This window comes from Macaca nemestrina, chromosome 12, assembly GCF_043159975.1.
Source record: "Macaca nemestrina isolate mMacNem1 chromosome 12, mMacNem.hap1, whole genome shotgun sequence".
In the NCBI taxonomy this organism is placed as follows: Eukaryota; Metazoa; Chordata; class Mammalia; order Primates; family Cercopithecidae; genus Macaca; species Macaca nemestrina.
The window spans coordinates 13,207,278-13,219,309 of record NC_092136.1 but is presented as its reverse complement, the minus strand read 5'-3'; the positions used below and the strand labels follow the sequence as shown (position 1 = coordinate 13,219,309).

General features: G+C 53.1%; 1 protein-coding gene across 2 annotated transcripts in view; it reads right to left on the bottom strand.

Moving 5' to 3' along the window:
* Window positions 1-22: 22 nt before the first annotated feature.
* The window catches only part of LOC105464640 (prostaglandin D2 receptor 2), a 29,134-nt gene continuing 17,124 nt past the window's right edge, over window positions 23-12,032 (bottom strand). The window contains exons 1-2 of one of the 2 annotated variants that reach the window (XM_011712677.3): window positions 3,443-3,539; window positions 23-1,319 (exon numbers count right to left, since the gene is read on the bottom strand). In XM_011712677.3, coding sequence (XP_011710979.1) covers window positions 120-1,310 — 1,191 coding nt within the window. In that variant the 5' untranslated portion in view covers window positions 1,311-1,319; window positions 3,443-3,539 and the 3' untranslated portion in view covers window positions 23-119. Of the gene's footprint in view, window positions 1,320-3,442; window positions 3,540-12,032 lie in introns of those variants that run through there. The other variant, XM_011712679.2, reaches the window with a different exon arrangement.

The window sequence follows — 12,032 nt, the reverse complement described above, 5'->3', positions numbered from 1 at the left end:
ATGCCTGGGTCCCGCCCCCTCCGACTTTGATCACTACGGCTGGAGTCCGGATATCAAGTTGAACCGCAGTGCCCTGGTGATGCTTTCGCGTGTGAGCGCTGCCCTACCCGGGCCGGGTTCTAACTCGAGGTGCTGCTCAGCGCCCGGTTCAGGGGGCCCCTCTGCGGGGACGCTGCGCAGCCGCCCAGCAGCCAGCCGAAGAGGCGCGCGGGGCCCCGCCGTTCCTCGGGGCGGCTGCTGAGAGCTAAGGAGGAGGCCGAGCGGGCCGTGGAGGGGGTGCGGCGGCGGCGGCGGCTGCTTCCCGCGCCACCCAGCTCGCTGTCGTCCACCAGCACGCTCTCCAGCACCGTGCGCAGCGAGCGCCGCAGCTTGCGCAGCATGTCGGGGCAGGTGAGCACGTAGAGCACCGGGTTGGCCACGCTGTTGAAGAAGGCCAGGCTGGTGACGAAGGGCAGCCCGCGCCACACAAGCGGCCGCAACCCGGGGTTGGCGTGCGCCCGCGCCTCCAGCAGGCTGAACACGTGGTAGGGCCCCCAGCAGAGTGCGAAGGCCGCCACGACGGCCGCCACCAGGCGCACAAAGCGGCCGGGCCGCCGGCGTCCGCGGTGCTGCAGTCGCAGGCTCACGGCCGCATGGCTCGAGGCGATGATCGCCAGCGGCACCAGGAAGGCCAGCAGGAACTTGCTGACTGCCAGGGCCGCCTGGCGCGAGTTGCACGTGGCGTCACGGTCAGGCCCCGGGTTCAGGAGCAGCACGTTGTAGTAGCACATGATGCGCCCGTCCAGCCGTGAGATGGTGTCCCGGAACACGAAATAGGGCACCGTGTTGAGCACCGCTAGTGCCCAGAGCACCAGGCAGACTTTGTGCGCTGCGGCCACGGTGCGGTGGTTCTGCGCCCACACCGGCCACACCACCTGCAGGCAGCGGTCCAGGCTGATGGCGCTGAGCAGGAAGCCGCTGGCAAACATGTTGAGAAAGAAGATGGAGGAATGCAGTTTGCAGAAGGTGGTGCCCAGCTCCCACGAGTGGCCCACGGCCAAGAAGTAGGTGAAGAAGGGCAGGGAAGCAGAGGCCAACAGGTCAGACAGTGCCAGGTGTAGCACCCAGGTGGTGACCACGGTCTGGCGCATGCGGCAGCCCACCACGAAGAGGATGACTCCGTTCTCCACCAGGCCCAGCAGCGAGGCCAGCCCGTGCAGCAGCACGGTCGCGTGGTCGATGTAGCGGATGCTGGTGTTGCTGTGGCTCCGGAGATGGCTCATCTCCTCTAGGATGGGGCAGAGCGGCTTCAGCGTGGCGTTGGCGGACATCGTGGGGTTCTGCAGTGGAGGGAAGGAGGTGCCTAGGTTGGCAGTGCAGGGGCCACGGGGGAACCAAGAGAGAGGCCTGGGGTGGGACCGTCCCCAGGAGATGCCAATGTGACCCATGAATATATTGGGCAGTGGGGGCGGGGGGAGTAACATCCCAGCATTGCTGTGCCTGGGCAAGTCATTTAACCTTCCTGAGCCTTTTTCTGAATCTAAAACTTGGATGTCAGTCATAACAGCACCTAGCTCATAGAGTTACTGGGAGCATTAAATGAGTTACTACATAAAAGCATTTAGAACATGGCCTGGCACACAGCAAGCGCTGTATCAGTGTCATTGTGATGACTATGAAGCAAACGGTCTAGGATCACACAGAGAAACAGGAACAAGGTCAGGCCCACAGGACTTCTTTTTCCAATCCCCAGAGCACTGGCGGGTGAAGGAGTCCCCACAACTAGGGCAAGAGGGTCCTGCTGGCCTGGGGGATGGAGATGCTGCCCCTTCCCACCCACAGCACCCCCAGACCTTGCTCCGTGCAGCTCCCCGCACTCAGTGGTGGCTGGTTAGATGTGTTGACTGTGAACAGTGGAACCAGCCCCTCCTCTGATAGTTGGAGAGGAAATAAGATAAGAGCCAGGAGAGCTGGGTAGGAGGAACTCCCACATGGGGCTCTGCAGGCCCAATGGGGCCAAAAGATCTCTCCCCGCTCAGGAGCAGCCACAGCAGCGCTCTCTGCCCTGTTCATTCACTTACTCCCCCGCGCACTCATCCAGAAATAAGACGTGCATGCTCACATCCTCATTGAAAGCCTGAAGACCATCTGATGTGCGGCTGGTCAGGGTCAGTGAGGGCTGAAGAAATTGCATGAGGCCCCATGCAGGAGGCAGGGGGCAAGTAGCCAGGGACAGGGACTCGGGTTGTCCTGGGCACCAGTGACACTCCAGGTACTATGGTAGGTCCTTCAATAGGTGCTGTCTTTCTGGCTCTAGAAGAATGGTGCTAGTACTCCATCCCATTTTACAGATGAGAAAACTGAGCCTCAAGTGGTTAAATAACTGGCCCAGAGCCACCCAGACAGCACAAACATGTGGAGGAGCAAGTTTCATGCTCAGCCTGTGCTCTTTCCTCTTCCCCTGTTCCAAGGAAGAGAGGATGGAGGAGGAAGAAGGAAAGTGGGAGAGGGGAGCAATGGTCTTTAGTACTCATCTTTCTAGGGAAAACACTGTTGGCCAGGATGAGAAAACCCACTCCCTTCTAGAGACCACAGTCCTCTATAGGGTGGGGTCCTGGGTTATCAAACTAGAATTTTGCTGGCAGATGAGCCCCTTGGAGCTGGGAATCTGCAGGTAGATGGAAAAGGAGCCTGTGCTACCTGAGAATGGGCACTTCCTAGGCTTTAGAATATGCAGAGCAGTTACTCTTGCAATGGACCTATGAGACCCCATTTTTCAGAAGAAACTGATGAAGGTCAGAAAAGCACAGCAACTTGCCCCGCATTCCTCAGCAGCAGCGGTGGGGCTGGGACTTCACTCCCAGCAGACAGCCAAGTGCTACCCACTGTCTGCCCTGAAACATTCCCTGCAGACCAGCTGCTGCTTTTCCAAGTCCCATGGGGATGATCAGAGAGCACAGTCCTGCCATCCTTGGGAACCGCCAGATCAGTCCTTCTGACTCAATAGAGACAGCCCCCGGCCTCCCAAGATTCTCAGGAGCCCAGCAGCTAAGGTCCAGCTTTGGCAGGTGAAAAAAAAAAAAAAAAAAAAAAAAAGAGGCGGCCAGAGAGTGCAAGCTGTGGGAGTCCAAGACCTGGGTTTGAATCCCAGCTCCTCGGCTTCCTGGCTACGTGACCTTAGGCCAGTTACTTTAAGCCTGCTGGTGTCATCTTCCCACCCAGACTGCTTGTGAATATTGACAGACAGTTGAGTGGTTTCTCCTGGTACCTGACATCTAGTTAATGCCTCAAAGAAGCTAGTCCTTCCCTCCTCTGAGCACCAAGTCCCCCTCCAATCTTTGGTAAACTCAGCCTTCTGCCAATCTAGCTGGTAACAGCCCTCTCACCTGGTAAAACTTTGCCTTCTCCTGTGGGTCCAGAGAGGGCCCTAGGCCGCTCAGCCCCTGGGCCACTGCCTCCTTACCTGGGTACAGAGGGAGCACAGGATTCCAGCCCCGGAGGCAGTCAGCTCCTGACAGCAGCTAGACAAGAGGCAGCAGGCAGACAGAGGTGGGAGACGGAGGCTGAGAGAGGAAATAGCTGTCAGCCCCAGTGCATGTGTGTTTAGGGGTGGGGTGTGGGGAGGCGGGGACAGCTAGAGAGTGAGTTGTCACGGGAGTTCAAGTAGCATCAGTCTCCATCAGTGCCGGCAGCCCCTGCTCCACCCACCCCTGCTTCATGAAAGAGACTGCAGAAGCCCAGAGGGCAATGCAAGTGCACGTGAAAAAATCAATGTGTGCAAGAGAGTGTGAGCCCCAGTGTGCCTAGGGCTGTGCTTTTGAGAGTGACCAGCGTGTAGGATAAGTGCGTGAGAAGGAGAATGTCTCATCCATCTGTCCACTGTGCCTGGGCTGCCATCTCCTGACACCAGAATCCTCAGAGAAGAAACCCCTCCAGTTCTGCTGCGTTTCCCGGGCAGTGTGGGGGCCTGTCCATTAGGGACCCGAGGGCCCTAAGGCCAGGAAAGCACAGTGGGGTAGTGGAGGCAGTGGGAAGAACGCAGGCCAAGAGGTCAGTCATTTCTGTTTGCTGAGCCTGGGGTTGTCATCTGTGAGCGGGAGCAGTGACATCTGCCTTACAGTCTATGGTAAGGGTTGAATGAGGTGGATTCCGCAAAGCTCACGGCACACAGTAAGTGCTTATAAAAATCAGCTTCCTTCCCCTCTGAGGGAAAAATGAATGTAGGCTCTAAGGCAAAGGTCATATAGCTTTTATTTAAAACAGGCTCAATTTTGAGAGGCCGAGGAGGGTGGATCACTTGAGGTCAGGAGTTCAAGACCAGCCTGGCCAACATGGCAAATCCCCCATCTGTACTAAAAATACAAAACTCAGCCGGGCGTGGTGACATAAACCTGTAACCCCAGCTACCTGGGAGGCTGAGGCATGAGAATCACTTAAACCCGGGAGGTGGAGGTTGCAGTGAGCCGAGATCACGCCACTGCACTCCAGCCCGGGCAACAGAGTAAAACTCCATCTCAAAAAAAATGGAAATTTAAACAAAACAAAAAAAAAACAAAAACAAAAACAGAAAAAAAAAAAAAAAAAAAAAAGGCTCAAAACCCTAAGATAAGAGAAGTTTACATTTCATTGTTCCCTAACTCCTTACTCTCATTTGCTGACCAAGCCTCCTGGGGTCAGGACCATCCCTTCAACCTCAGCATCTCAGCACCTAATGGATACTCATTAAAACATGTTAAGAACTCAATATCCCTGTATCAAGGCAAGGGCACCTCCCATGGGATGGACCGCACAAGCATCTTCCATTGAGGCCTAGGCTTAACGCAGAACCTGATGCGTAATACACTCTCACTGAGAGGCTACCATCATGAGTGGAAAATGAGTCAAATTCTATGCCCTTGTGATAGGGATAATACATCTCATTGGAGCCCAGTATGGCAGATCAGTAAGAGCCTTGGTGATCCAAATCATTAGCAATATGAAAACGTTTCCTCTCCCCCAGGTCCAGGAGGGCTTGATTTCCAAAGACAAATGCCTGCGGCCCTTCAGAGAAAATAGGTGGGTGATTCCATTCTGCTTGGGGAAAGGGCCCTCTTTTCCACCCACCCCCGATGCCCAACCCACTGAAACACAGACAAGGCCATGTGTGCCGTGTCTGCGCACGAAGAGTGTCAGGCTGTGGTTAAGCGCAGGGACTCTGGGGCCACTGCCAGTGTCTGGATCTGGCACACTCACTCCCCAGCTATGTGATCTTGGGCAAGTAACTTCACCAGTAAAAGATGAACTTTAAATGGTGGTCCTTCTGCACAGTCCCACCCTCAAAGGACGGGAGTTGGAGCCCAGATTTCTCTTTGGACTAAGAAAAAGAATCACCCCTTCCCCACCACCCCACCCCACAGACACATCTCAGCACCAGGGCATCAGGCTTGAGATAAGGCACAGCCCTTCCTCTGGATCTCAGTCCACCCTTGCCCCCTCCACTGGTACCCTTGTGCAGTGAACATTCTGCACAACCTCTCCTGGCAGCCCTGCTGAGGTTCTTCTTTTCTGGCTAAAAAAACCCTTACTCCTCTGCCCCTTCTCAGTCCTTGTTTCCAGTCCTGTAATCACTGTAGTGGCTCACGTCCAGACCTCTCTAAAGAAAACTTATTACTAAGTAAACAAAAAAAGCTACTAAGCTTCACAGAGTTACCAAAACAAACCAAAAAAGGTATTCCACATAAGCAGGGCCCAGAGGAATTTTCTGAAGAAGGCCGTGTCCTGCCTTATCCCATGCGCTGTGTCCCCCAGGACTGGGAGAAAGATGCAAGCTACGCTCAGGCTCAGGCCTTAGTCCCTAAAGCACAGCCTCCTCCAAGGCCTGGAACTTAACGTCAGAGCCAGTAAGAGCGGAAGTCGGGTCCCTCGCTGCCTCAGCACCACCTTCTGCCGTGGAGGAGACGAATCTGAGCCTGTCGCTTCCCGCCACACGGACCTCTGCTGCGTCTCTGCTGCCCATGGGAGCTGTCCAGATTCCCAACCTAGCAGGATCCAGTGCACCAACCACCAGTCCCTGCACCCCCTTCCTCATGTCCACAGCTACCCCATCCTTTCTTTCCCCACCTCCATGCCTTGGCACGTGCTGTTGGGAGTGCTTCTTCCCCTCCATGATTCATCCTGCAGGGCCTCTTTCTGAGACCATCAATGTCACTAGATACTCAGAGGATACTTACAGCATCAGTGTTTAACAAATACAGTCAAGAGAGCAAAGGAACGGAGAAGGGGCCAATGGAGCCCTCAGGCATAGGCCCAGCCCAGATGGGCTCTCTTCTCCCTCTAGCCCTGCCTTAGGAGGAGGGTTTTTAATGTTCCCTTCTGGCCACTTTAAAGAAGTCAGTCAAACAGGAAGTGAGATGCAGGGCAGGAAGCAGGGTGAGGCCTGCCCTGGGATCCTCCGGCCGGCCGCTTGCTCGGAGGCCCTCAAGCCACCGACACCCAGTAGAGGAGTAGCATGGCAGGGCCCCACATGATACCTTGAGGAGGCCCAGGTTGAGTTCCCTGGTGCCACCATCACCTACAGGACTCCTCGCATGGCCAACAAGCTCCTCGGTGATCCGGTCCCATCCAAGCCTCCCCCCGTATTGCTGCCACTCCCTAGTGGCATCCTGTCATCAGCCAGCACCCATCACTGTCCCCTCCTGTCCTGTGCACACCAGGCTGTTTCTGTGCCCTGGCTTATGCTGTTTGTGCTCTGCTCTGGAATGGCTTTTCTTCCCTTGGACTCTCAGTGAACTCCTATTCATCCTTCAAAACCCTGGTTAGAGGTTGCCTCCTCTGGGAAGACTTTGCTGATTCTCTCAGACAGACCCACATGCTGTCCCTCCCTCCCACATCTCCACTTCACTTGACCCATAGCCTCCTTGTCCTCCCTGGTAACTCTTGTTCACACAACTGTTCACCACCCTTATGAGCCACCTGAAGACAGAGACTTACTCCGATTTTATCTCCTCACCTCCAAAGGCAAGCAGAGGGCCTGACACATGAGAGGGGTCCCAAAAAATATTTGCTAAACAGAATGAATCTCTAAAATTGGCTTCCATGTGCAGACCCCAAAGCACACCCAGTCCCTCATGGTGATCCATTCTGGGACCTTTACTTTTTTTTTTTTTTTTTTTTTTTTTGAGACTGAGTCTCGCTCTGTTGCACAGGCTGGAGTGCAGTGGTGCTGTCATGGCTCACTGCGACCTCCACCTCCCAGGTTGAAGCGACTCTCTTGCCTCAGCCTCCCAAGTAGCTGAGACTACAGGTATGCGCCACCACACCCGGCTAATTTTTGTATTTTTAGTAGAGAAGGGGTTTCACCATGTTAGCCTGGCTTGTCTCGAACTCCTGACCTCAGGTGATCCGCCTGTCTCAGCCTCCCAAAGTGCTAGAATTATAGGCCTGAGCCACTGCGCCTGGACCCATGCTGGAACCTTTCTTACCCACGGTCTGGTGCAATTCTCCATGGCTCTGTCTTCACCTGCAGTGGGTACAACCTCGGGGACTGATAGCTTTATAGTAGGAAGGAAGACAAGAAGGCAGAGCAGGCAGAGGCAGCCCTGGCCTGGGCTCAGGCCCACACATGTGCCAGGCAACCTTCACAGAAACAACAGTGGTGTATTTGTTTCCTAGGGCTGTCAGAACAAACTACCACAAACATGTCGGTTTTAAACAACAGAGACTTATTCTCTTACAGTCTGGAAGCCAGAGTCCGTAATCACATGTCAGCACTTCCTCCAAAAGCTCTAGAAAAGGAGCCTTTCTTGGCCCTTCCAGCTTCTGGTGTCCCCAGGCGTCCCTTGGCTTGCGGCTGCATCACTGCAATCTCTACCTCCTCTTCACCCGGCCTTCCCCCTCCCTCTTTTCGTGTGTCTCTCACAGAGTACTGGTCACTGGACTTAGGGCTCATCTGGATCATCCAGGGTGCTCTCATCTTGAGATTCTTAAATCAATCACATCTGCAAAGTCCTCTTATCCAAATAAGGCCCCATTCACAGGTTCCAGGGGTTAGGTTGTGGACATGTCTTTTGGGGGCCACCATTCAACACACTGAAAGCAACAATAGCTGCTGGGTACGGTGGCTCATGCCTGCAATCCCAGCACTTTGGGAGGACGAGGCAGACAGATCACTTGAGGTCAGGAGTTCGAAACCAGCCTGGCCAACAGGCAAAACCCCGTCTCTACTAAAAATACAAAAATTAGCCATGTTTAATGGTGCATGCCTGTAATACCAGCTACTCGGGAGGCTGAGGCAGGAGAATCGCTTGAACCAGGGAGGTGGAGGTTGTGGTGAGCCGAGATCCCACCACTGCACTCCAGTCTGGGTGACGGAGCAAGATGCCATCTCAAAAAAAAAAAAAAGAAAAGAAAACAGTAATAGCTTACACTTATGGGGCACTTACTATGTGCCAGCGTAAGACTGAGCCTTTCTCATGGATGAGCTCATCAAATATTCATGCCAACCCTCTGAGTTAGGTACCATTGTCATTGTCACTCACCAAGGGGAAAACTGAGGCTCAGAGAGCTTAAGCAGCTCTACCAAGGCGCTAAGCTGGGCAGCAGAGGAGCTGGAGTTCAGAGCCATGTGGTCCAGCAGCAGAGCCCAGCTCTTCCCAGCTGACAAGATTCTCTGAGGTCCTTTGTTCCTCAGGGGAAGCAGGGCTGCCTGTCTTCGGTTAAATGCACTACCACTGGCCTTCTGGGAGCATCTCTGCAGTGAGCATAATCCATACACACACACAGCTGGCGCTGCCCTTGGGTTACTCTGCAGGCCCCAGAGTGAGGCAGCCTGCTCCCTGCTGATTTCCTGGCATGTGTGGATCCCCTGAAAGGGGATCTTGTCTCTCCAGCCAAGAGAGGCTCCATCCTCCTCCAGTGCCCTCCCTGGGCTCTATTTGCAGAGGAGACAGGGCAAGCAACTGATGCTTACATCTCACGGCGCCCCACTTAGGTAGACTGTATTCTTAGTTCCATTTTACAGATTAAGAAACTGGGCCTGGCTCGGTGGCTCACGCCTGTAATCCCAGCACTTTGGGAGGCCGAGGTGGGCGGATCACGAGGTCAGGAGATCGAGACCATCCTGGCTAACATGGTGAAACCCCATATCTACTAAAAAATACAAAAAATTAGCCAGGCGAGGTAGCGGGCGCCTGTAGTCCCAGCTTCTCGGGAGGCTGAGGCAGGAGAATGGCGTAAACCCGGGAGGCGGAGCTTGCAGTGAGCTGAGATCTGGCCATTGCACCCCAGCCTGGGCGACAGAGCGAGACTCTGCCTCAAAAAAAAAAAAAAAAAAAAAGAAACTGAAGTTCCATTTAAAAAAAAAATTCACAGGTCAAAAAGAGAAAGAAATGAACAAACAGGTTTACGAAGAAGCCAAGTGGCCAGGTGTGGTGGCTCATGCCTGTAATCCCAGCACTTTGGGAGGCAGAGGCGGGCAGATTGCTTAAGTCCAGGAGTTTGAGACCAGCCTGGGCAATATAGCAAGACCCCATCTCTAAAAAAAAAAAAAAAAACAAAAAAACAGAAGCCAAGTGGATAAAGCCAAGATTCCAAGTCAAGTCCCCTCCATCTGACCCTCTCTCCTCATCAATAAAAATACTCATGGTTGTAATGGCTATCATGTTCAAACAACGACCATGTGCAGACCCTGTTCTGCCTGCTTCACATGGATTCTGTCATTTAGTCCTCAAAGCAACCCTACAATTTAGGTCCTGTTATAACCCCATTTTATAGATGAAGAAAGCAAGTCACAGAGCAGGGAAGGGACTTTTCCAGGGTCTCCAGTGGGTGAGCAGAGGAGCTTGGATCCTCCCAGGCCGATGAGCCTTGGTGGCCATGAGTCTTTGCAAGAACGTACAGTCATAACCGAGGACTCAGAGTGCGCTCTCTCTCTCTCGCTCTCTCTCTCTGTCTCTCTGTCTCTGTCTCTCGGATAGTCTGGCACCCTTTCCCCAAAGGTGTTCTGCCCTTGGCCCTGAGGAAGCCCGACTTCTCTTTCCCTGCCCCTTTCCAGCACCTTGGGAGACGCACTCTCCCCATGGGTCCATGACCAGTAGGGAAACGCCTCTCTATGTCTTATCTAATTGCATTCCCACCGTAATAATTCTCATCCTTACTCTCCAGATAGAGGAAAAAAGCCGGTAAGTGACGTCCCAGGGCCCTTGTGCTCATAAACACTGAGCACCAGGCAAAATCTAGGCCTCTCAAAGACTCCAGCTGATGCTCTCTCTGGCCCCTAAAAGCCCCCGTTAGAAAAAGTTCTCTCTTATGATAGAAAGCAAATAAATGCAGAAGGAAGGGTGGAGTTAGAGAACCACCACCCACTTGGCAACCACCACACTAGCCAGTGAACATTTGAAGAGGAACAGGATTAATTACATCGTCTCAAAGTATCTCCCTGTAAGATACTCATGAATTACAAAGAGAAACATCATTACTTTATGGTAGACAAACCTGGCAGACACCACCTTATCCAAGTTATCAAAGTGACATCAGCAGTAACAGGACAAGCCAGCGGGGTGTGCCTCTGGATAGGATGCACTGAGAAGGAAATGACATCACTTCTGGGGTCCTCCTGCTTGTTCGAGCTGAATTGTATCCCCCCAAAATTTATATGCTAAATCCCTAATCCCCCACCCCCATTCCCCAGAATGTGACTATATTTGGAGATAGAGATTTTAAAGATGTGATTTAAGATTGAGGCCCTTAAGGTGGCCCTAATCCAATCTGACTGGTGTCCTTAGAAGAAGAGGAAGTTGGTTTTTGTTTTTTGGGATGGAGTTTCACTCTGTCTTCCAGGCTGGAGGGCAGTGGTACCATCTAGCACTGCAACCTTCACCTCCCAGATTCAAGCGATTCTCCCACCTCAGCCTCCTGAGGAGCTGGGATTACAGGTGTGCGCCACCACACCAGGCTAATTATTTTGTATTTTAGTTGAGATGGGGTTTCACTATGTTGGCCAGACTCGTCTCAAACTCCTGACCTCAGGTAATCTGCCTGCCTCAGTCTCCCAAAGTGCTAGGATAACAGGTATGAGCCACCGGGCCAGGCAGAAGAAGAGGAAATTTGACCATTCAAAGAGACACCAAGGATGCAGCAGCACAGGGGAGGAAAGACCACGTGAGGACTCCGTGAGAAGACAGTCGTCTGCAGGCCAAGGAGAGAGGCCTCAGGAGCAACCAGACCTGCCGCCACTTTGACCTAGAATATCCAGGCTCCAGAGCTGTGAGAAACTGACTATTATTTAAGCCACTCAGTCTGTATTTTGTTAGAGCAGCCAAACTGACTAATACAAGGCCAAGATGCATCAACTAAATCTAATGTAATCAGGAGAAAACACCAGACAAACCCAAACCAAGGGCCATTCTGCAAAGTTATCGGGCTGTACTCGAAAATGTCAAGGGTATGAAAAACAAGAGAAGATAGAAGGGCGGTCCCAGGTGGGAGCAGGCCGAGAGGCACGCCAGCAAGACTCAGCCTGGATTGGATCCTGCAGACTTGCAAAACCATTGCACTCCTTTGCCATGAAAGTCACGGTTAGGACAGTCGGCAGATGTTGAATAACTGCTAGAGCAGGAGCACCGTCATCTCGGACAAATACTGCCACTTCAAGCTCCTGCTCCCTTTCTAGCCTCATACATTTCAAGGCAATCACTTCTCTTCTAACTACAACAGCCAGAAAGAGCAGACAGTAAAATACAGAGAAGACAGCTCCGGCACAGAGAGGGGTGGAGGGAAAATCTCTTTGATAACTGCCAAACTTCATCCTCACACAGTGAGCCCCAGTCAAACAGTGGGCCTTAGTAAGCACCTTCCTTTCCCTTCAGGTGCACTAAGATAGGGAAGCAAGAAGCAGACTCGGGGGATACGCCTGCCCCTGCAGAAAGATGTATGGGAACAGACACACGACTCTCCCTCCCAGATACGCACAGCAAAGAGACACGGAAGCAGTCCCAGCCTCTGATAAACTCTTCCACCCTAAATCCTTAAAAACTCTTAAGTCTGTAACAGAGTGGGGCTCTGACCTACCTCGGCCA